At 41.0% G+C, this 24,901-nt stretch overlaps 1 protein-coding gene across 2 annotated transcripts in view; it reads left to right on the top strand.

Annotated features, from left to right (window-relative positions):
- The window catches only part of usp24 (ubiquitin specific peptidase 24), a 200,138-nt gene extending 176,175 nt beyond the window's left edge, over window positions 1-23,963 (top strand). For both annotated transcript variants that reach the window (XM_078560934.1, XM_078560933.1), the window contains exons 63-67: window positions 3,742-3,820; window positions 13,018-13,093; window positions 13,540-13,626; window positions 14,740-14,850; window positions 15,881-23,963. In XM_078560934.1, the coding sequence (XP_078417060.1) occupies window positions 3,742-3,820; window positions 13,018-13,093; window positions 13,540-13,626; window positions 14,740-14,850; window positions 15,881-15,943 (416 nt within the window). In that variant the 3' untranslated portion in view covers window positions 15,944-23,963. The remainder of the gene's footprint in view (window positions 1-3,741; window positions 3,821-13,017; window positions 13,094-13,539; window positions 13,627-14,739; window positions 14,851-15,880) is intronic.
- The last annotated feature ends 938 nt before the right edge of the window (window positions 23,964-24,901 follow it).

The raw sequence follows: 24,901 nt of genomic DNA, 5'->3' as shown, positions 1-24,901 counted from the left end.
TGGGCAAGGAAACCTCCTGCTGATTACCACGTAACACCCTCCCTCAGCTGATGAATCAGTGCTCCTCCATGTCGAGCACCACTTGGAAGAAGCACTGAAGGTGGGAAAGGCACAGAATGTACTCTGGATGGGGGGCTTCAATGCACCACTACTGACCGAGCTGGCCGAGTCCTAAGGGATGTAGCTGCCAGACTGGGTCTGCGGCAGGTGGTGAGGGAACCAACAAGAGGGGAAAACATGCTTGACCTCATCCTCACCAACCTGCTTGCAGCAAATGCATCTGTCCATGACCTTATCGGTGGGAGTGACCACTGCACAGTCATTGTCCAGACTAAGCCCCATCTTCACATTGAGGATACCCTCCATCGTGTTATGTGACACCACCGTGCTAAATGGGATAGATTTCGAACAGATCTAGCAACTCATAGGCATCCATGAGGCACTATGGGCCATCAGCAGCAGCAGAATTGTACTTGTGACCTCATGGTCTGGCATATTCCCCCCACTCTACCATTACCATCAAGCCAGGTTCAATGAAGAGTGCAGGAGGGCATGCCAGGAGCAGCACCAGGCATACCTAAAAATGAGGTGAAGCTATAACACAGGACTACTTGTGTGCCAAACAGCATAAGCAGCAAGTGACAGAATCAAGCGATCCCACAACCATCGGCTCAGACCTATGCTCTGCAGCCCTGCCACGTCCAGTCGTGAATGGTGGTGGACAATTAAACGACTCACTGGAGGAGGGGGCTCCACAAATATCCCCATCCTCAATGATGGAGGAGCCCAGCACATCAGTGCAAAAGGTATGGCTGAAGCATTTGCTACAATCTTCAGACAGAAGTGCTGAGTGTATGATCCATCTCAGCCTCCTCCGGAGGTCCCCAGCATCACAGATGCCAGTCTTCAGCCAATTCGATTCACTCCACATGAGAAATGGCTGAAGGCACTGGATACTTCAAAGGCTATGGGCCCTGACAATATTTCGGCAATAGTACTGAAGACCTGTTCACCAGAACTTGCCACGCTCCTAGCCAAGCTGTTCCAGTGCAGCTGCAACACTGGCATCTACCCGGCTAAGTGGAAAATTGCCCAGGTATGTCCTGTACACAAAAAGCAGGACAAATCCAACCCGGCCAATTACCTGTCAGCCTACTCTCAATCCAGGAGGTCAAACATGGACAAAAGAGCTGAGCTTCCGACGTGAGGTGAGAATGACTGCCCTTGACATCAAGGCCGCGTTTGACCGAGTGTGGCATCGAGGAGCCATAGCAAAACTAGAGTTAATGGGAATCAGGGGAAAACTCTCTGCTGGTTGGGGTCATATAGCATGTAGCACAAAGGAAGATGGTTGTGGTTGTTGGAGGTCAGTCATCTCAGCTCCAGGACATCACTGCAGGAGTTCCTCAGGGTAGTGCCCTCAGCCCAACTATCTTCAGCTGCTTCATCAATGACCATCTTCCACCATGAGGTCAGAAGTGGGAATGTTCACTGATGATTGCACAATGTTCACTGATGATTGCACAATGTTCACCATTCGCAACGATTCAGATACTGAAGCAGTCCATGTCCAAATGCAGCAAGACCTGCATCGTGGCAGGCCATGATCATCTCCAACAAGAGAGAATCCAACCATCACCCCTTGATGTTCAATGGCATTACCATCACTGAATCCCCCACTATCAACATCCTGGGGGGATTACCATTGACCAAAAACTGAACTGGACTAGCCATATAAATACTGTGGCTACAAGAGCAGGTCAGAGGCTAGGAATCCTGCAGCGAATAATTCACCTCCTGACTCCCCAAAGCCTGTCCACCATCTACGGGGCACAAGTCAGGAGTGTGATGGAATACTCTCCACTTGCCTGGCTGAGTGCATCTCCCACAACACTCAAGAAGCTGGACACCATCCAGGAAAAAGCAGCCCACTTACTTGGCACCATATCCACAAACGTTCACTCCCTCCACCACCACCGCACAGTAGCAGCAGGGTGTACCATCTACAAGATGCACTGCAGGAATTCACCAAGGTTCCTTCGACAGCATCTTCCAAATCCACAACCGCTATCATCGAGAAGGACAAGGGCAGCAGATAGATGGAAACACCACCACCTGGAAGTTCCCGTCCAAGTCACTTAGTCACTTACCACCCTGACTTGAACATATATTGCCATTCCTTCACTGTCACTGGGTCAAAATCCTGGAACTCCCTTCCTAACAGCACATAGGGTGTATCTACACCATATGGACTGCAGCAGTTCAAGAAGACAGCTCACCACCACCTTCTTAAGGGCAACTAGGGATGGGCAATAAATGCTGGCCCAGCCAGCGAAGCCCACATCCCATGAATGAATAAATAAAAAGTAAGTTAAACATAAAGATGAACAGTTTAAATTGGAACTTTAGGGGATTGGAAGCAATGTAAATATTGAGCTAGGATGAGAGGGGTGTTGGGTAGCAGTGTTTGGAATGAGTGGATGTTTACTAAGGGTGGAATGTCAGCCACGAGAGCATAGGAATAGTAATGTCTGAAGGTAATAAAGGAATGGAAGAGGGTTACAGCAACAGTTGGGCTAAGGCTGGGTTAATGGAATGTGGGGATACTATGAAAATGGAAGAGATTTTGTGGGGTCAGAAGCTTAACTTGGTCAAATAGGATGTCAAAGTTGCAACCAAATTGATTCATCCCAAGACTGTAGCTGAGGACAGGAATGGAGCCAATGTCAATTTTGCAGAATTTGTGGTGAAGGCTAAGATTTCAATCTTCCCCAAGTTTAGCTACAAGAAATTGTGGTTCACCCAAGATTGGATATCAGACAAGCAGTCTGACCACTTAGAGGCAGCGGAAGGGTGGAAAGAGGTGGTAGAGGGCTGGAGCTAAATGCCAAGGTACATGTGGGCGCTGACTCTACGTTTTCATGATCTCAACAAAGAGCAGCATGTGAACAATGAAGTGGAATGGTTATTGAGGGCAGTCCACAGGTAACGAGGTGAGAAGAAACGTCATTGCTGGAGATCTTGTCATTGTGATTGGATAAGTAAGACTTGAAACCAAGCAAGGGAATTTCAGCTGAGCTGGGTAATTGTGAAGAGATGTTAGAGGAGAATGTTGTAGTCAGAAGCTATATGAGATGGAGGAGCTATAATGCGCCATGGTCATAGTCACACAGGTTATAACTTTGATTTGGACTGTTTTTGTGCTGTGGCATATACATTGAGCATTGCCAGATTATCTAGCCATGAGGGCATCACATTAAGCCTGACGTTCACAAATGCACTTTTTTTCATGGGACTACTGGAAGGCTTTTGTTTTCCTCTTGCCCTTTCCCTGGGGAAGCTTAGGGTTAGGCCAGTTTTCTCCTGCCATTCTGGCTGAGATCACCTAACTCAGCACATGCCACGGATTCACCTCAGCCTTCCAAGTATGAAAGGCTTAGTACTGCATTTACCCATTAAACCACAAGTAGGTACATTTCTGAATATTTTTCAACCAATCAAATTGTGTTAGCTGTGTCTTCCTCCCCTCTTATTCTTGCCATGTGTGTGCATGTGTTTGTGTATGTACCCTCTAGTTTGCACACAGCTGGTGGCTGATGACCCAGTGTCTAGCTTAACCACACCAGCTGGTGTCCAATGTGAACGATCTGTAATTTAACTTGTCTCCAACAGCACATTCTGCCACTCTGTAGCTGTGATCTGGATTTAAATTATTAATGGTTCTCTCCCTCATTTCCACAGCCCTGATGCACCAGAGTAACAATGTTGACAGCAGCCGCTGCTACCAGTGTATCAAATTCTTGGTCCTATTAGCTCAGAAGTAAGTACTCCAAATTTAAAATTGATTTGAAAAGATAAGCTTTGATTTTGCTGGCTACTTATGGACAACTTGCATTTACGTAACCACTTTAACATTGGAAAACGAGTAAAGGTGGTTCACGAAGCAAAAAAGGAACTTGTAAGAGGCACAAGAGGTGACCCAAAACTTAAGTGAGCATTACAAAGGTAAAAAGGAAGATAGGGAAGCAAGGAGTAACGATGAGTAGAACTGAGGCAGCGGCAAGCTCTGTTATCCAAGGTGGGAGGGATATTGCACAGAGGCCAGAGTGTGCTAGGAGGAAACTCAAACTTGTATCCAAAGTTGAGTCTTAAGCATTAGACACAGTTGAAGTTTTTGAATGCCAAGACTGTTTGGCTCAACCATACCTTACCACTCATTCTGGTACTTAAACCTGGTTAGGTTTTCTCCAATCCACACATTTGGTGTCTTTAAGAAGAAAGCTGCTTCTCAAAGGCATAGTTAGTTAGTGAAATAGAAGTAGTTTTAAATTAGAGCACTTTTGTAACCAGCTCCTGTAAATTGAGGTGGCATTTGCCAAACAAGTAACAACCTTGGCTTGATTCCCTAGTACTTAGTAGCCTATAATAGCAGCAATGATGGCCTCGAGCTCCCTTCATTTGCGCTAGGTATGTGTGTAACATAGGCACAAACCAATTGTATGACTTAAAAGATTAGAAAATTGAGCGCAAGTGAGTTAGGGGTATAACGGCATTGTGCTCAAATCGACTCAGCCTTTTATATCCATTCATCAAATCATTTACCCAAACGAGCAACAGTCCACGTGGCTGACCACGTCCTTTACCTCATTATGAGTGTCTTTGTTTGGGGCATCTTTTAACACCTCAACCAGATTTTCAAGCAGGAAAGAAAGTCATTATTGTTTTTAATTTAAATTATTTGAGCTTTTTACAAAATTCTTCCTCATTGAGATCTATTTATTTTCTGTTTCTTTGAATAAATTTGGATGGCATTTATATAAGTCATATGAAAAAGCCAAAAGCTTCTCCAGTTACAGGTTCCAAAACATGATTTGTCTGATGTCTATTAATGGTGGTTAAATAAATTGAAACTTACTCTTTCATACTTAAAGAAATATATGATGCAGGTTTGACACTTGCCTTCAGCTCCAATTGTTTAGGTTGATTTATTTCTATCGATGCCCATTTTATGTTCTGGCCATGCTAGTGAGATTGGAAGGATACTTAGGCATAACTTGTCATGTCAAATTTGTTGATGCCGTTAGCTGTACTTTTGGGTGTAACTTCTGGGGTGTGTCCAAGAAGGAAACACCAGGTCAAGTGATATCAAGTGAAAGGCCCTGATGTTCTAAATTGTACAATTAATCTAGGAACAATTCAGATACAAAAGCAAAATCCTATATATGTTGGAAAGCTGAAGTAAAAATGGCAGATGTGGAAGCACTCATCAAGACAGGCAGCATCAGAGTTAAGGTTTCAGATAATCATAACACTGCCTGACCTGATAAGTGTTTCTGCCATTTTCTGCTTTTTAAGTGGCAGTTCAGATGCAGTGATTCATTCTCAGACTTATGGGGAGGTGGTGGCGTAGTGGTAATGTCACTGGACTAGTAACCAGAGGCCTAGGTTAATGCTATGGGGACATAGGTTCAAATCCCACTTGACAGCTGGTGGAATTCAATTAATAAATCTGAAAGTAAAAAGCTAGTCACAGTTCTACTAACCATGAAACCATTCTCGATGGTCATAAAAATCCATCTGCTTCAACTGTCTTTACCTGGCCTGGCCTACATGTGACCCACAGCAATGTGGTTGACTCTTAAATTCCTTTTGAAAAGCCACTCAGTTGTATCAAACCACCATGAAGTCTTTTAAAAAGTCTTTGAAACTGGACGGACTACCCTGCATAGACATAGGCACCAGAAACGACAACAGCGCACCCAGCCCTGTCGACACTGCATAGTCCTCAATATTAACATACCGGGGCTTGTGCCAAAATTGGGAGAGCTATCCCACAGTAGTCGAGCAACAGCTTGACATAGTTATGCTCACGGAATCATATCTTACAGAAAATTTCCCAGACACCATGATCACCATCCCTGGGTATGTTCTGCCCCACCAGAAGTGGCAGCACAGTGGTATACAGTAAGGAAGGTGTTGCCCTGGGAGTCCTCAACATCGACTCTGAACCCCATGAAGGCTCATAGCATCAGGTCAAACATGGGCAAGAACGCCTCCTGCTGGTTGCTACCTACCGCCTCCCCACAGCTGATGAATCAGTATTCCTCTATATTGAACACTATTTGGAAGAAGCACTGAGGGTGGCAAGGACACAAAAAGTAACCTACATGGGGGAATTCAATTTCTGTCACCAAGAGTGGCTCAATAGCACCTGACTGATCGAGCTGGCCGAGTCCTAAAGGACATAGCTGCTAGACTGGGTCTGTGATAGGTGGTGAGGGAACCAACAAGAGGGAAAAACCCACTTGACCTCCTCCTCACAATCTACCTGACACAGATGCATCTGTCCATGAGAGTATTTGTAGGACTGACCACCGCACAGCTCTTGCGGAGATGAAGTCTCGTCTTCATATTGAGGATACCCTCCATTGCGTTGTGTGGCACTACCACCGTGTTAAATGGGATAGATTTCAACAGATCTCACAACTCAAGACTGGGTAACCATGAGGCGCTGTGGGCCATCAGCAGCAGCAGAATTGTATACAACCAAAACCTCATGGCCCGGCATATCTCTCATTCTGCCATTACCATCAAGCCAGGGATGAACCCTGGTTCAATGAAGAGTGCAGGAGCAGCACCAGACATGCCTAAAAATGAGATGTGAATCTGATGAAGCTACAACACAGACTACTTGTATGGAAACAGCATGCGATAGACAGAGCTAAGCAATCCCACAACCAACGGATCTGATCTAAGCTCTACAGTGCTGCTACATCCAGTCGTGAATGGTGGTGGGCAATTAAGCAACTAACCGGAGGAGGAAGAGGCTCCACAAATATCTCCATCATCAATGATGGGGAGCCCAGGACATAAGTGCAAAAGCCAAGGCTGAAGCATTTGCAACCATCTTCAGCCTGAAGTGCCAAGCGGATGAACCATCCTGGCCTCCTCCTGAAGTCCCCAGCATCATAAGATGCCAGCCTTCAGCCAATTCAGTTCACTCTACATGATATCAAGAAATGGTTGAAGGCACTGGATACTGCAAAGGCTATGGGCCCTGACAATATTCCAGTAGAGGAGGAGGTGCTTGCTGCCTTACAGCGAATAAAGGTAGATAAATCCCCCGGGCCTGACATGATATTCCCTTGGACCTTGAGGGAGACTAGTGTAGAAATTGCACGGGCCCTGGCAGAAATATTTAAAATGTCCTTAGCCACGGGTGAGGTGCTGGAGGATTGGAGGGTAGCTCATATTGTTCCGTTGTTTAAAAAAGGCTCCAAAAGTAAACCAGGTAATTACAGGCCAATATGCCTGACGTCAGTAGTAGGTAAATTATTGGAAGGTGTTCTGAGAGATCGGATATATAATTATTTGGACAGCCAAGGGCTGATTAAGGATAGTCAGCATGGCTTTGTGCATGGTAGGTCGTGTTTAACGAACCTTGTAGAGTTTTTCGAGGAGGTTACCAAGAAAGTAGATGAAGGAAAGGCTGTGGATATTGTCTACATGGACTTTAGTAAGGCCTTTGACAAGGTCCCACATGGGAGGTTAGTTCAGAAGGTTCAGACACTTGGTATCCATGGAGAGGTTGTAAACTGGATTCGAAATTGGTTGTGTGGGAGAAGACAGAGAGTGGTAGTGGATGATTGCTTCTCAGACTGGAGGTCTGTGACTAGTGGTGTGCCTCAGGGATCTGTGCTGGGACCATTGTTGTTTGTTGTCTATATCAATGATTTGGATGATAATGTGGTAAATTGGATCAGCAAGTTTGCTGATGACACTAAGGTTGGAGGCGTTGTGGACAGCGAGGAAGGCTTTCAAAGCTTGCAGAGGGATCTGGACCAACTGGAAAAATGGGCCAGAAAATGGCAGATGGAATTTAAAGCGGAAAAGTGTGAGGTGTTACATTTTGGAAGGACAAACCAAGGTAGGACATACACAGCAAATGGTAGGGCACTGAGGAGTGCGGAAGAACAAAGGGATCTGGGAGTTCAGATACATAATTCCCTGAAAGTGGCGTCACAGGTAGACAGGGTTGTAAAGAAAGCTTTTGGCATACTGGCCTTCATAAATCAAAGTATTGAGTATAGGAGTTGGTATGTTATGGTGAGGTTGTATAAGACATTGGTGAGGCCAACTTTGGAGAATTGTGTGCAGTTCTAGTCGCCTAACTACAGGAAGGATATCAGTAAGATTGAGAGAGTGCAGAGAATATTTACTAGGATGTTGCCGGGTCTTAAGGAGTTGAGTTACAGGGAAAGATTAAACAGATTAGGACTTTATTCCTTGGAGTGTAGAAGAATAAGGGGAGATTTGATAGGAAGTTTACAAAATTATGAGGGGTATAGACAGAGTAAATGCGAGTAGGCTCTTTCCACTTAGATTAGGAGAGATAAACACGAGAGGACATGGCTTTAGGGTGAAAGGGGAAAGGTTTAGGGGGAACATTAGGGGGAACTTCTTCACTCAGAGTGGTGAGAGTGTGGAACAAGCTACCATCTGACGTGGTAAATGCGGGCTCACTCTTAAGTTTTAAGAATAAATTGGATAGATACATGGATGGGAGAGGTCTGGAGGGTTATGGACTAGGTGCAGGTCAGTGGGACTAGCGGAATAATATTTCGGCACAGACTAGAAGGGCCGAATGGCCTGTTTTCTGTGCTGTAGTGTTCTATGGTTCTAGTAGCATTGAAGTCTTGTGCTCAAGAATTAGCCATGCTCCTAGTCATGCTGTTCCAGTACAGTTACAACACTGGCATCTACCCAACAATGTGGATAATTGCTCCAATGTGCCCTGTGTATACAAATCAGGACAAAACCCAGCCAATTCCAACCCCATCAGTCTACTCTCGATCATCAGCAAAGTGATGAAAGGGGTCGTCAACAGTGCTATCAAGCGGCACTTACTCAGAAATCATCTGCTCACTGACACTCAGTTTGGGTTCTGCCAGGGCCACTCAGCTCCTGACCTCACTATAGCCTTGGTATGAACTCAAGAAGTGAGGTGAGAGCGACTGCCCTTGACATCAAGGCAGCAGTTGACCGAGTGTGGCATCAAGTAGCCCTCACAAAACTGGAGTCAATGAAAATCACGGGGGAAACTCTCCTCTGGGTGGAGTCATACCTAGCCCAGAGGAAGAAGGTTGTGGTTGTTGGAGTTCAATCATCTGTCCCAGGACATCACTTCAGGAGTTCCTCAGGGTAGTGTCCTCGGCCCAACCACCTTCAGCTGCTTCATCAATGACCTTCGGTCCATCATAAGGTAAGAAGTGGGGACGTTTGCTGATGATTGCACAATGTTCAGCACCATTCGCAACTTCTCAGATACTGAAGCAGTCTTTGTCTATATGCAGCAAGACCTGGACAATATCCAGGCTTGGGCTGATATGTGGCAAGTTAGATTCACACCACACAAGTGCCAGGCAATGACTATCTCCAACAATAGAGAATCCAACCATCTCTCCCTAACATTCAATGGCATTACTATCACTGAATCCCCCACTATCAGCATCCTGGGGATTACCATTGACCAGAAACTGAACTGGCCATATAAATACTGTGGCTACAAGATCAGGTCAGAGGTTGGGAATTCTGCGACGAGTAATTCAACTCCTGACTCCCCAAACCCTGTCCACAATCTACAAATCACAAGTCAGGAGAGTGTTGGGATACTCTCCACTTGCCTGGAAGAGTGCAGCTCCAACAACACTCAAGGACATTTGAAATTACAAATTAGGAACAGGAGTAGGCCATTCGGCCCCTCGAGCCTGATCCACCATTCAATAAGATCATAGCTGTTCTGACTGTGGCCTCAACTCCACATTCCGCCTACCCCCAGTAACCTTCGATTCCCTTGTTAGTCAAGAATCTATCTACCTCTGCCTTAAGGTATTCACTGATCCTGCCTCCACCACTCTCTGAGGAAGAAAGTTTCAATGATTCACAACTCTCTGAAGGAAAAAAATTCTCTTCATCTATCTTAAATGGGACACCCCTTATTTTTAAACTGTGTACTCCTAGTTCTAGTTTCTCCTGCAAAGGGAAACATCCTTTCAGCATCTACCCAGTCCAAGCCCCCTCAGGATCTTATAAGTTTCAATAAGACCATCTCTCATTCCTCTAAACTCCAGTGGATACAGGCTCAGCCTGTCTAACCTTTCTTCATAAGATAAGCCCCCCATCCCAGATATCAATTGAGTGAAGCTTCTCTAAACTGCTTCTAATGTATTTACATCCTTTCTTAAATAAGGAGACCAAACTCTACACTATACCCTAGATGTGGTCCCACCAATGCCCTGTATAACTGTAGCAAAACATCTGCTTTTATATTCCATTTCCCATGCAATAAATGACAACATTCCGTTTGCCTTCCTAATCACTTGCTGTACCTGCATATCAACTTTTCCTGATTCATGTACCAGTTCACCCAGATCCCTCTGTACCTCAAGAGTTCTGTAATCTCTTCATTTAAATAATATGCTGCTTTTCTAGTCTTCCTGCCATAGTAGACCAGTTCACATTTTCCTACATTATACTCCATTTGCCAAATTTTTGCCCACTCACTTAACCTATGTCCCTTTGCAGACTCCATATGTTCTCTTCACCACTTATTTCCCTACCTATCTTCGTGCCATGTGCAAATTTAGCAACCATACATTTGGTCCTTTTATCCAAGTTATTGATATAAATTGTAAATAGTTGAGGACTGATCCCTGTGGCACTCCACTCATCACATCTTGCCAACCAGAAAATAACCTATTTTTCCCTACTCTTTCTACTTCCTGTTAGCTAACCAATCTTCTATCCATGCTAATATTTTGCCCCCAAGCTCGACACCATCTAGAGCAAAGCAGCCTGCTTGATTGGCACCTCATCCACCACCTTCAGCATTCACTCCCTCCACACTGACACAGTGGTAGCAGTGTGTACCCATCTACAAGATGCACTGCAGCAACTCACCAAGGCTCCTTCAACAGCATCTTCCAAACCCGCAACCTCTGCCACCTAGAATGACAGGGATAGCAGATGCATGGGAACACCACCACCTGCAAGTTCCCCTCCAAGCCACACAGCATCCTGATTTGGAACTATATGACTGTTCCTTCACTGTCACTGAGTAAAAATCCTGGAACTCCCTTTTTTTAATGAGGGCTTCACTGGCTGGGCCAGCATTTATTGCCCATTATAATAAAAGCAAAAAACTGCGGATGCTGGAAATCCGAAACAAAAACAAAAATGCCTGGAAAAACTCAGCAGGTCTGACAGCATCTGCGGAGAGGAACACAGTTAACGTTTCGAGTCTGTATGACTCTTCGCCAGAACTAAGAAAAAATAGATAAGAGGTGAAATATAAGCTGGTTTAAGGTGGGGGTGGGAGTCCATTGCAGTCTATGTGCAGTCCTTCCTAACAGCACTGCGGTTGTACCTACACCACATGGACTGCAGCGTTCAAGAAGGCAGCTCACCACCACTTTCTCAAGGGCAACTAGGGATGGGCAATATTTGCTGGCCTAACCAGTGAGGCCCACATCCCACGAAAGAATAAATTAACAAAAAAAGACCCCACCAGGTGATCTGATTCAACTATTCAGAGACAATATTTATTCAAATAAGGGAGATACAGTTTGAAAAATAGAACTTTTTCACCAGTGTGTGATCCTTCCAGTTTAAACAGAACAGCAAATAGCAGAATTGCTCTGTCTACAGGCCAGACAACATGCTTTGATCTAACTATCCTACGTACGCTGTCATTTCTTTTTTCCTTCATTAGCTGTGATCCCTTCTCTGGGGATTCTCCTACAGGTGCAAAGGTAATGACTAGTCTTATACTGTAAGTTTTCAGCCATTAAGAACTGGAATGAGAATGCTCACCCTTGCTGGTGCAGTGATTTCAATCTTTCAATCAGGATCAACTATAATCAGTATGGTGGGTATGTTGAATTTAATCAGAGTTTAAGATGGAATGTAACGCACTAGTTATACAGTAAAAATGTATGGCCATGACTAGTAGCGAGTACCAGCCCAGGTTGGGTAGGAAGGCTGGTGTTCATGAATAACCCGTTCTTTTTTTCCCCCTTGTTGCCTCATGTCTTCGTGACTTCTCGAGCAACCCAAGAGTGTTAGCATGGATCTACCTTTAGGAGTTTCCCTCTGGTAGGGCTCAGTGCAGTAGGCAGCAAATTCTTTCACTTTAGACCCTTTTTCAGGGGTGGACATGGATGATTTATTAACTAGGCCTTTTGCTCTATAAAGAGTTGCTTTATTTTGAAATACCCTATAAAACGCCAACTTCTTTATCTAAGCTGTTGGGTTGAAAAGTCTGCCCTTAATGTCATTCACCAATCATTAGCTTCTTGAACCTTCGCACTTATCTGATGTTCTTGATCAATCAGGCCCTAGGCCTTGTATCATCCTTTCCTCATCACATCCTAGGGTGTTCTCCATGGCCTGTTCCATAACTCGCCAACAACATTCCATCTCTAGCCTTCAAAGCTAACTTGCAGAAGTTTCATTATTTTTAATTTTTCTACCACCAGTTCTTTGTCTAAGACTGTAAGGCCTTTTAGCAAGCTGTGCATAACAGCCTTTTAGTTCAACTGCTATTTTTTATCAAACTTTTGAACCATGAAGTGATTCACTAAAATAAGGCCTATTCTATTTCACACACTAATTAACATACATTCCAGTAAAGGCCTAATTAAGCAAGGATGAATGAAAAGCCCAGCAATATTTTGTACCTGATTGTTTAAGTATCTGTCTAGTTGCCCTCCCACTTGGTCTCCCCTGACCATGGACCCTCTTCCAACCTGGGAACAGCTGTCATCACTCAAGAATAATTATCCCACTAGTTTGTTTCGAGAGAAATAAAACTTGCAGATTAACCTGTTTAAACTTGGGCCCCAGAAGGTAACATGTATCATCTTGTTTGGCTATCCAGATTTTTTTAAATCTTCCTATTTTCCGGCCTTCTTCCAAAAACTCATGCACGTAATAAGCATTCACTTCCCTCTTCAACAGATGTTCAGCTGCTAAGGATTATTTTCGGGAACATCCTCACCACTGGAGCTGGGCTGTGCAATGGTTACAAAAGAAGGTGAGGACTGACAGCAATGTATTTATCCACTTTGAGACCACTTGTAACCTACTAATGTTTTTCGAACACTTTAATACCAGAACGAAGCAGATTGTATAAACCATACTTAACAATGCAAAACTGGCTTTGATGCCACATTTTATTTTCAGTTATAATGCTACAAAAACAAATGATCTGTAACATCCAGGAAAAGGAAGATAAGTGTGCTGTTTTCATAATTCAGATGTTCCAGTGAGATCAAGTCACCTGCTTCTTCCAAGCTGTTTAATGACCTAAGATCTGTTGAGTTTCTTATGGCTGGGTTCCATGTTAGAGCCCCTAAAATATTGAAGCAATTCTTAAAGACATATGTCATTTCTGGAGGTAGTCGTTTACCTGGAGACTGGTGCAATTTGTGTGTTCTAAAGTTGAACTGCCTGTGTCTTTTTCTTTTCCTTTCTGTTTAGATGTCAGAACACTATTGGGCCCCACAGAGCAACATATCAAATGAAACTTCAACAGCAAAGACATTTCAGCGCACAATTTCAGCACAGGTATTTCAGCTTCCTCAATTTTCCTTATAGCAACAACTAGGCAAGGCAAAACAAATCAACCTCAAGTAGCAATTTCTTTGGTTCTTTCCTACTGTCAGAAAGAGGAATAGCATTCTGGTTTTAAAAAAAGCAATGCTGTGCATATCCCCTATTTCTTCCCTTGGCTTTTGACTAGAGAAATATTTTTTGGGAAAAATATTACAAAACAAACTAGAGTCAGAATTATTTATCCTGGTTCTGATATTGATCATTGGTCCTGACACCTTGCTCACAAAAGAAGGAAGGGAGAACTTGCAGTTAAATATTGTCTTTCAGATCCTAGGGACATCGCACAGTATTTCACAGCCAACTACTACTTTTGGAGATATGTGGGCCATAGCCAATTAAGGAGCAGCCAGGTCTCAAACAACAATTAAATAAATGATCAAATAATTAGTTTTGCTGATGTTGATTCAGGATTAACTGTTGGTCAGGAGAACTGCTCTATGCCTCTTTGAGTAGTGCCATAGGATCTTTTTCATCCACTTGAACAGGCAGACAGAGCTTTGGTTTAATACCTCATCCAACAATGTGGCACTCCCTCAGTATATCACTGAAATGTTGGATGTCCAAGTCCAGGGGTGCAACTGGAACGTGTAACCATCTAACTCAGTAAGTTAGCTATCACCAGAACAAACTAATACTTCTAAAGTATTTTGATTTTTCTCTTCCCTTTTGCAAAGCTCTGAGTTTACTCTCTCTATCTGGGGGCTGGATCATCTGCTCCCAGATTTCAGAACAACTTGAATCGAACTACAAGGAGATGTGGGGAATGGCCCAGGGTAGCTTTCCCTTGTCTTTCTCTTTCTTCCTCTCTCAACCACAGGAACTGGCTTCCATTCTGCCTTTCTTGACCACATGAGTGAGAATAGAACGTCTTTGTTGGGGTAGGATTTAGAAATGAATCCAAGTCCTGCTACACGCATACAAAAACTGCCTTGTTTCATTGCTTTCTTTTGTATTTCTTGAGATTGATATTCCGTCTTAACTAAAAAAATAAGCAGTATAAAAAGCCTAAATTTAATTGCCACAGTTAAGACATGCAACCCTAAGATTGATCATACTTCATTACAGGACACGTTAGCCTATGCTACAGCCCTTTTGAATGAGAAGGAACAATCTGGGAGCAGTAATGGGTCAGATGGCAGCCCTGCTACAGAGAATGGAGATAGAACCCTCCGACAGGTAAGAAGGACTCCTTACTGAGAGTTTCAACATTAAATTGTTGCATTAGATATGTGTCAAGCAATTAAATTTTAACAGAAAATACTTAAAATAATTGTAACTAAATATTGCAAATCTACAAAATTGGTCCCCCAATTTGGCACAAGAAAATAGAGAAAATACAAATACTAAAACAATAATTTCATTAGTTCCAAGTTACTTTTATCTAAAGAACTATGCCACAAATGTTAATTTTTTAAAAAATCCTAAATGAGTTTGTTGTTGGAATTACCAATATTACAGGGCTACATTACAGCGATCTGCTGTAAAAATGTGTTTGGAAAAGAAGTGCACTCCTGTTCTATCAAGGCTGCCTTTTTGATGAGCTGGTGAAGTACATTGCTCCTGATCAGCACACCCACCCCTGCCCCCTCCTCACATTCATAGGCACTGCATGGTATAATGGTGGGAGCAGTAGATTCACTAACTATCTGTCTCCAAAGAAAGACTTGCTGCCGTAAGGTTGAAAAGTGGAACTATTCAAATTGATGCCTTTGTGAATATTTTATTTGTATAATGAAGAGGTACTTGAACATGGATGATGAAACTGTCTCAAATAATTTCTTCTAAATATAAAACAAACCTATTACAAGTAGAATTCTGTCATCACATGAGGAAGCCCTATAGAGACAAAACATAAAGCTTCAATGCAAGGAATCTTCTGTGTACACCTCAAAGAGAAAGAGGGGTTAATATTTTGGGCCAGAACTTCATAGCAGCCAACCTACCTATCTTTCTCTTTCAATGCTGACAAACTTGCTGTGCATTTTCAATTTCTATATTTTTCTCAAATTACAATGGAGTGTATTGGAACATGTGTGTGAGAAAATAACACTTGGCAGCCAGCACTTAAAAGGTTAATGTTCTCAATGGTGAAGCAACATATTTTCCAGCTTTCCCTTTCCATCATCACTCCACTGGTATATCATAAACTGCCTTTTAAGGCCATATGTATGTTCCAATAACTTTTCCTTCATTTCTTCAAACTAAGGGCTCCGAGTCTCCCATGATGCTTGGTGATTCTAAAAGTGACCTTGATGACATGGATCCATAAAGATGACTGGAATGGCCATGGGCATAGTAAATTATCGTTGCTTGGTGTCAGTTAACCTTTTTAACGATGAAGGACTGGGCACCATACCAGATGGCTTTAGGCACCAATCGATTTGGGGAAGGTGTGCACACACCCAGGTTGCAGACAGCAGGCCTTTATGACTGTTGTGAAGTAAACGTCAACAGTTGAAGCTCCAGACTTGATGCAAGTTCCTCCCCTGTTCTTTGAAGGTTTTGTATGGAAAAGGATAACTAGTGGTTGTGCTTGTGAATATCCAAAAAGACAAATTTTTATCTAAATGCTTTCAGTAGTAACTACGGAGGATTTGATTAAGGTTTTAGTACAGTCTTGGGGAAAGGAGAACTTGTTGATTTGTGTATAATAGTTCCCAGAGTTCAGATTTTTCAGAGTATCAAAATCCTGTGTGGTAATACATTATATAGATTTAATTTTATTTGTACAATAGAACATCTGGTAATTCTGTTCACTTGGTCGCAGAAATTTTGTCTCAGAATGTTTAGTAGGTCCCAGGAGTTTTGCAAGGAGTTTAGGTTTACAAGAATGTACTGACTCAGCACATTCATGGTTTAACCTTAATAGCAACCTGGTACTTTATTAAATATTAGACGAATACTTTAATAAAGGCAACTTTTTTCTTTTTTAAATCCATACGACTGGCAGCCATTTTCCAATTAGGTTGATATTGAGAATGTATATTTTGTTGTGAGAAACTCAAAGTCCAATCTTTATGGCCATAGGGAAGAATTCTAGTTGGTGATATTAACTGATATTTCACTATTCATAACTGATGTTATAAGATCACAAAACCTTTTCTGATCACATCATAAAGTGTCTTATCTGTTTTCAATTTTTAAAATAATCATAATTTGTTTTAAAATCACTCTTCACTCCTGTATAACATAAATAGAATATGTAATTGGCAAGTGTGGAATATTTATTTGACTGAAGTTCACCTACACTAATAAATTGATGACATTGTCGTGTGTAGCTTCTGAAGTAACCCTGGTAAGTTTGGAGAGAAGGGTGCTCCTGAACACAGATCATTGGATAATTGGTTGAAAATACAAGGCAGCAATCCGGTCAGTGGGCTTAGACAGCAGAAATGACATTGGGCAGTTTATAACCATGACATGGCCCTGACAGATTAAAAATTTGAAATAGCTCTTTTTTTTTTTAAAAGTCCTTTCATTTTTGAAGGTGAGATGCCTTTAAAATATTTATATTTATCTATCTCCCATTTGACATAATATCTCCAGCCAAATAGGTGGATGACCTGCTCCTAGGCCAGTCCTCATAATTCTGTAAATCGATCCATTGGAAGCTGTGCATACTGACTTGGCTGAGAGTTTTCACCTCTTTGTAAGATTACTAGCTTTACCTTGCATCTTCTTGTGGTAGCTCTGGTGAGATGAGCTTATGATGTGGGGAATTGCTGGCACAGACCCACATGTGGCCATTTTGTAGTGTAGACTACAGGTACTTCAAACTTCCTGCGCTATAGCAGAGTATTATTTATGAGAATTATTTTTACTTTCAAATGTCAGCAGTATGGTGGGTGCTGATTTCCAGTATGTCCCATGTCATGTACACGCCTTCATCCCATTAAAGAGTTATTAATTGTGACCTATTGATTTAAAATTTTGAATAATTACTATCAACCATTTATTAGACATAATACAGTCAGTTATATAATTGATATTGACCACTTGTCCATTACATAGTTGTTCGTATTTAGTGGAACAGCCATGTTGTAAGTGTTAGTCATAAATGTTGAACCGGGAGGGGAATGAGAGAAAATTAATGTTGATGCAACAAATTGTAATCTGTGGAATATCGTTGATATAATCATTACAACAGAAACTTGGCATAGATTGAAAAATTGACAAAATAAATATAAATTAAATCATTTTTAAAATGATGAAGTTCTGATTAACTACAGTGGGAAATTTTGAATATTGTAGGCAGTTATTAGTTTCTTCCTTGGCTTCTAACTGGTTATTTATGCCTGTTAAGTCCAGAATTTTTTTTTATTATTTAGAGTTTAAATCTGCATTTACCATGTGTTGACCCATAAAGATTTGGCCAAGAGGTTCTCAGCAGTTTCTAACCAAGGGGAGAATGTTGTCTTTTAAGTTAGTAACCCCAGTGGAGATTGAGTTGACTTACTGATGAGCAAAAATCCTGGATCTGCTATTTTAATAATTCATAGAGAGGGATGTCAAAATGAATGATGTAATTCTCAAAAGAATATTAATTTCTAGTCCCCCCAGTCAGTCTGAAACCAGGTAGGCACTTGCTTCTACCTAAGAAGACTTAAAATTTATAACCCCCACTTTGAGGAATGAAAGGATTCAGATTTCACAATTAGCAGAACAGTCCATTCGGAGTATTGTGAAAACATTCATCTAACCATAACTCTCAAAAGCATCTTGTCAATTAAAAATTGGATTAAGTATTAATTTAGAACAATCAGACCTTTCCATATTTTAAAATGTAATTATAATTATTGTCTCCTGCAAAAAAAGGGGGAAGATTGTCAATCTTACGCAGCACAATGTTAACTACAGCACATATTTAGTGAGATTTTGCATCCCTCCCCACCCCCCCAAAATGTTTCATTCGGTTAATCTTGCAGCACCTCATATCATCTCCACCTGAAAAGGTAAATGATCACCTTCTAGGCTCAGAGTTGTAATAGTATAAACTTTAAAATACTGTATAAATTTAAATTAGCTGTAGAAAAGCTACAATATTATGTAGGGTATCTGAATATTGTAACATCTCTGACTATTCCCACCCTCCATACTTTGATTCAAACAACCAGTGAATATAAACCTATACCTGAAATGGTTAGTTGTCTAACTCTAGGACAGTGACTGTTAGACAGTGTGGACTCGTTAAAATGATTCCTCTCCAAACAGAATTGGAATTGGAGCTATGAAGTCAGCTGCTGAAATGGATCCAGGAGTAAGCAGCTGGACTGGGGTTGCTATTTAAATGTTCTAATAATTTAAAAAATGCTCAAGTGCACAGTACTTTAATCCCTTCACCGGCCTGTGAAAAATTTAGAATAGGTCATATAGTAGAGTACTATTTTCTGACTGGGTTTTAAAGATGTTTGTATAATGTTTAAAAATGAACTTCTGTTTTTCTTTAAAGTGCTTTGTTTTGTTACTGTATGTTGAACAGCTCTTTTTAATCAAAATGGTTAAATCTGTTAAACCTTGGACTGCTAACATCCACTGTATTCAAATTCTATTATGGTTATAAGCAGGCTACGGTTACTTTAAATGCCCGACCAATGTGAGCCTTTATGTTAATTGCAAACAAAGATGAAGGTAGCAGAGTAAACCTAAATACAAGTGAATCATCCTGGAGGCATTTATGTTGACCTATATTTAGGTTTATGCCGGTGAAAGGGTTAAGAGCACATTGGTTTTTGTTTTTCCAGTGTGTTTGGAAATATTTCGAAATCTGAATACTTATTTGTGGATTGACTGCAGCATCATTTCTCATTACTGAATTGTCAGCTGACTATTCAGTCCGCCAGAATGCTACCACAGAATAATCAATTAGGATAATGTAAATCGTCTCCTGGGAATCACTGGAAACCAATGAGATTGCATGAGCTGAATTGTGTAAGTGGAATGACTGTGTGGTGAGTGAGAAATACACAAGTTACAATTGCTGTCAGCATCCCAGTCACCTTTTTAGCCTTTATATTGTGCCAATTTATGATTTATTTTGGCGGGGTGTTGCAAGAGATTTTTTTATTTGTCCATGATGGGTGTGTTTTTTTTTCTTATTGCCAATATTTCAATGAATAAGCCTTTGATCTTCTGCCTTACTGTACAGTCACAGTATACCAAGAGTGTACATCTTGGGGGGTAGGGCTTTCATCAGATGATGGTGTCCGCTCTGGGCCATGAAACCAAAGGCACCGATGGCCACAAGTGCCTTTTTATTATTTTTGCTGAATCGCAAAATGAAGCCTTGGCACAACAAAAGCCACCAAGTAGTGATAATGGGATTGGTTAGGTTCTAACCTTGGCTGTCTTTTTAAATGTTCATCAAGTGTGCACCTGTTGGAGCTGCACAATAACATTAATTGCAAATCCCCAACTTCCACTTTGATAATCCTAATGCTGAGGGGCAGAAATATTGAAAATTACATGCTCGTCAGTGTTAACAAATAAAAATTACCTTGCAGTACCTGTTTCAAATTAAGTCAGCGGCAATGGGGTAGACACCCGGTATGTTCTGCCATAGTTTGACCATTTATCGTTAAAGTGGACATAATTGAAAATAGACTAAAATTAGTTAAAAGTTACTAGTGTTCTCGTGCCCACATCTTTTAGTTCCTTTGTGCTTATCAAAGTGAGGGATGTTACTGCTGGAAGGCAACTTGTCCACCTTTTGACATCAGGTATCATAGTCTAGATGCAGAGTTAAGATCCTTCTGCTGTGTCCCAAACTATGTGCCTTATCCCCAGTCTCAGAAAAACGCTGGTATGACATTTCTATTTTCCATATCAAGCCTTTGGGCAGTTCTGCAAGACATGAAGGCACACGTTCACTATGAATCAAGTTTAGAGATCATCTTAAACTAATTTTGAGAAACTTTGGCTGCCAACCGGGAGAGAAGATTGTTTAATCTCTTGTGTTGGAGCTGGATTTGAATCCAGATTACTGATGTGAACAGCCTTTTAACTTATTCCACTGCTCAGCCCTGAACATAACATATTTGGTAATCCCGACTGTTGGTTTTGGTAGTTAAATCTAACAAGTTAACAAAATAGGTTCCAACAACAATCCTTCTTCTCTTTTACCTCTCTCCCAAAATTTTGTTTTGTTCCTTCCCATGGATTCAGGTCCATGAGCTGAACAAAGTTACCAGACTTCCTCATGACAGTATTTGAAATGCTACAAGGAAGTAAGCAAAAGTGGCAGAGATTTTTACCCTCTCTTGTAAAAGGGATGCCTGAGTTCAGTCCTTGCTGCATTCCCTTTGCTCCATCTCCGAACACCAAACACAGGCCTGAGAAGTTGTATTTGGGACAAGGCGCCAAGATGGGCTATGATTACAATAGTTTTACTTAAATGTAATCTGCATTCCAATTATCTGACCACTGTAGCCCAGGCTCTTTAGAAATTTCTAGCACTGCTTTAATATTGGTTTGTATATTTCTTTTCCTCGAAAAATTAGATAACAAAAATTGACTGAACAGGTATGATACAGCCCACTTATTTTTTCAACCAATTTACTATTTACCTTCCACTTTTTTTATATGACTAACATTATGGTCAGTCAACTTTTCTGTAATACATTGTCAAAATAGTTTTGGTATTACTGTTTGAACTAAATTGAGGTATAGGCTGAACATATTAAAAGGATCACCACCAGAACAGACTAACTTTATTACTGAAGTTCTTCCCCCTTCCCAACACACAGATGGTGCTTTTTAAAAGTTCTCCAAAAGGGCATTTGTTCCAGTTCAAAGCAGCCATTACTTGCAGCTTGGATTTCTGCAAAAAGTCTGTCCGCTATTAGCTGAGCAGAGATTAGAATCTTATCATTTTGTGCACGTTAGAGTTTGAAAACTTTGTCTCCAGTCAAAGGGAATCACATCAGGGGCAGACAGTTTGTGGGTTCAGAAGCATCATTCAGTTGGTTCTAATCTAGCTGAGATCAAAAATGGCAGGTTTCAGAAAAGCTATTGTTTAATTGGAACAAATTTTAGAGGAGATAAACAACTTATCTCTGGGCAGTACACAAAATATTCTAATACGGAAAATGTTAGGTTGGTCAGTCATCAAAAACAAATGACCCACTTCTGTTGCTGCTTCTGCCAATTGGTGCAGATGGCTGTCTAATGGGTACAGAAGGACAGGGTTGGAATTAGATTTTTGGATCTTGAAGTGAGGTAACAAGGTATGTGTGTGTATTCCAAGATCAACACTTACTGCTTTTGTGCCAGGGTAGAATTTCCTTTGTGACTTACCAACTTGCACCGAATTGGAAATCTTTTCCAGCCATGTATAGCTCATCTTCAGTTGATTGAAGATGGCTTACAGAGAACATAATTACAGCTTTTAACCCTTTGAGTACTGGACTTTTAAATTTTTTCTATGTCAATGCCTGAAAACAAAACCTCTGAGAAATTTTGCATTGCGCATGGACAACGTTTATTTTTGTTCCCACACAAAGCACTCCTCTTCACCGCCCCACCCCACTTTCCACAGGCTAAAGGTTGTATGCCTTTCTAATCTTCCAGTTAATAGTTTAAATGAATTCAGTATGTTTTATTCTAGTATAATAAAACAATCCTTATGATTACTGTCATTGTCAGCAAGATAAAGCAAGAGCTCGCTTTATGACTAACGATTCTGACAGTTACTCCTCTCACCTCGGCATGTGAATGTGATGCCATGTATGTAATGTAAAGTAGCACTTGAAACTTGATGGAACTATTTGTGTTTTATTTTAAAGTAGAATTGTTGATCTTATTTTGATAGAAAGCTCTAAATAGTACTCAAAAGGTTATGTTGCCACAATCCACTGATTGCATTTGTGATATCCCTTAACTAAAGGCAGCATTCCCTCGTAAACGGATTCCCAGACACTAGTCATCACCCCAGTTATTGGAAGTTAAATTTGACTTTAATTCAGCATAGTAACTGATAATAGCAAAATGGAAATTAAAATCCTATTTCCAAGCCACTTTCCTTTTGGGATACAACTATGATGGAAACGGAAATTGTGATGTTCTTGGTGTAACAGTGCCTTTTCCTTTTGAAATGGCCCTTGATCACAATTTGGTTACCTCCAGGGTCGACAAAAGATGAGTAAAATAGTGGCTTCATTAAATAAAGAAGGGCTATGCTAAGTGCAGTGGAGTTTTTTTTACAGATCCTATACAGTCTTGATTAGCAGTACTTAGTGAATCTGTGAATTTATTGAAAATCCTGGGTATAATATTCCTTTGAGTGAGAACTTCGGTAGTTTTGATTTAATGACCACTGAAAAATATTTTTGATTTAGTAAATGTATTAAGTAGCTGCTGACACTAACTTTCTAAAAATTTGTAACCATCTTAATCATCTGATTTATGAGTGTGCAACGAGTATGTTGCAGTCTCTTGTTATAGGAAAGAACTATGTTCCTCTGACAATTATAATTTTGAGATCTATACACTTCCCAGTGCCATTGATCATCTTGTGCTGTTTGGGAGAAAACATTTGTTATCCAAAAAAAAAATCCCATTTATATTCCCATTGTTGCTGGGAAAACAGGTGTGCCATTTAAGATACTGTTTGCTTTCTCACTTGAGAAAATGTTTCTGAAAACTGAGTATCGAAGTGTTTTATTCAGACATGATGTACATCAGTTCTATATTTTGCCTCCAAAATATTTCATGGAGGAAAAACACATGTCATGTTGCAGATCTTCTGGAAAAAAAATCTTATGGTCAGTGTACATTCCCTCATGGCTGCCTCTCTCTAATGACCCAACTCTGCGAAAGATGTGTTTATTGTTCTGCAGGATGTTAACTCTTTAACCACAATTTCAAAAAAAAAGCTGAATGAATAACCCCATAGACTCAGAAATTGGAAGAGAGGATGAAAAGAAGAAACTCCAGTCCATGTGATTTAGATTGCATGTTTGACCAGTATCTCATAGATTATGGGCCTTGACTCATAAAGTAGACTCTTAAAGGCACACTGCTGTTTGTGGATGAATAGCCTATGTGTTTTGTGGGGGGATAAATTGAATTTGTTCTTTAACCTAAGAGGCTAAAAGTGCAACCAGCAAGGCTTTGTCCTTCATTCCTAAATCAATACCAATGCGAGACAAGTAATGGTGCATTGCCCATATGTGTTGGCAGTTGAGTTCTGTATTGCCCAGGGAATGTTTGTATGCTGTAATGTCAATCTTCCTTTTTAAAAAAAAATGGTATGAAAAGTAACTTAATAAAATAAAATGATTTTAAAAAATGAAGTGCCACCTAATGTGTTGATTTTAATATGCAAAGTTTGAAGCAACCTAGCTTGCTATGTAGTGGAACCAAGAATGGCAAAGACTCTATAAAACAGTTAACCCTGAAATTAAGATTATGCACCACCTCCTAACCCAGGTAAGCATCAAATTGTGTTTGGTAAATTTGCTCAGTGCTAATCTTGACCAAACTTGACTTTTTAAGGTCCTGTCAATTATTTGTATCATACCAGAAGATGACCTTGGATAGCTCTTAACAGAACACTATTGCGGAATGGCTCAATGCATCAAATGTATTATTTTTCTCAATTGCACACAATGTCAAGGTAAAAACATTTTTAATGGTTCCATAGTTAATTCTGGAGAATGAGCAAAATCTCCTAACCTTGACTGTTATCCCTCACATGTTTTCCAGGCTTTACTGTTTAAATTTAGCCTGCAGCCAGGACAGTGCTTTTGCATCTGGCAGCAGGGAAAGGGTTTCTATTAGGGGGATTTCCTAAATCGGTGCTATTTCATATGGGTCTTTAACTTTTCTTTCCAAAGTATTACCAGGACACCATAAGGTGAATGTTCCACTCAAAGTGACTGAAGGAATCACCTTTAAATTATCTACTTTCACTAACGACTGAATTTATTTTTATTTGTTCATGGGATGTGGGTGTTGCTGGCCAGACCAGCATTTATTGCCCATTCCTAATTGCCCTTGAGAGAACAATGGTGAGCCACGTCTTGAACTGATGCAGCCCATGTAGGTACACCCACAGCATTATAAGGGAGCAAATTCTAGGATTTTAACCCAATGTCAGTGAAGAAACGATGATCCAAGTCAGGATTGTGTGTGACTTGGACGGGAGCTTGCAGGTGGCGGTGTTCCAATGCGTCTGTTCCCTTGTAGAACAACTTCTACAGCAATATAGTACACATATGTACATCAGAGG

The sequence above is a fragment of the Cetorhinus maximus genome, chromosome 17 (genome assembly GCF_964194155.1).
Source record: "Cetorhinus maximus chromosome 17, sCetMax3.hap1.1, whole genome shotgun sequence".
NCBI classification, from domain to species: Eukaryota; Metazoa; Chordata; class Chondrichthyes; order Lamniformes; family Cetorhinidae; genus Cetorhinus; species Cetorhinus maximus.
This window is presented reverse-complemented; position numbering and strand designations above follow the sequence as displayed.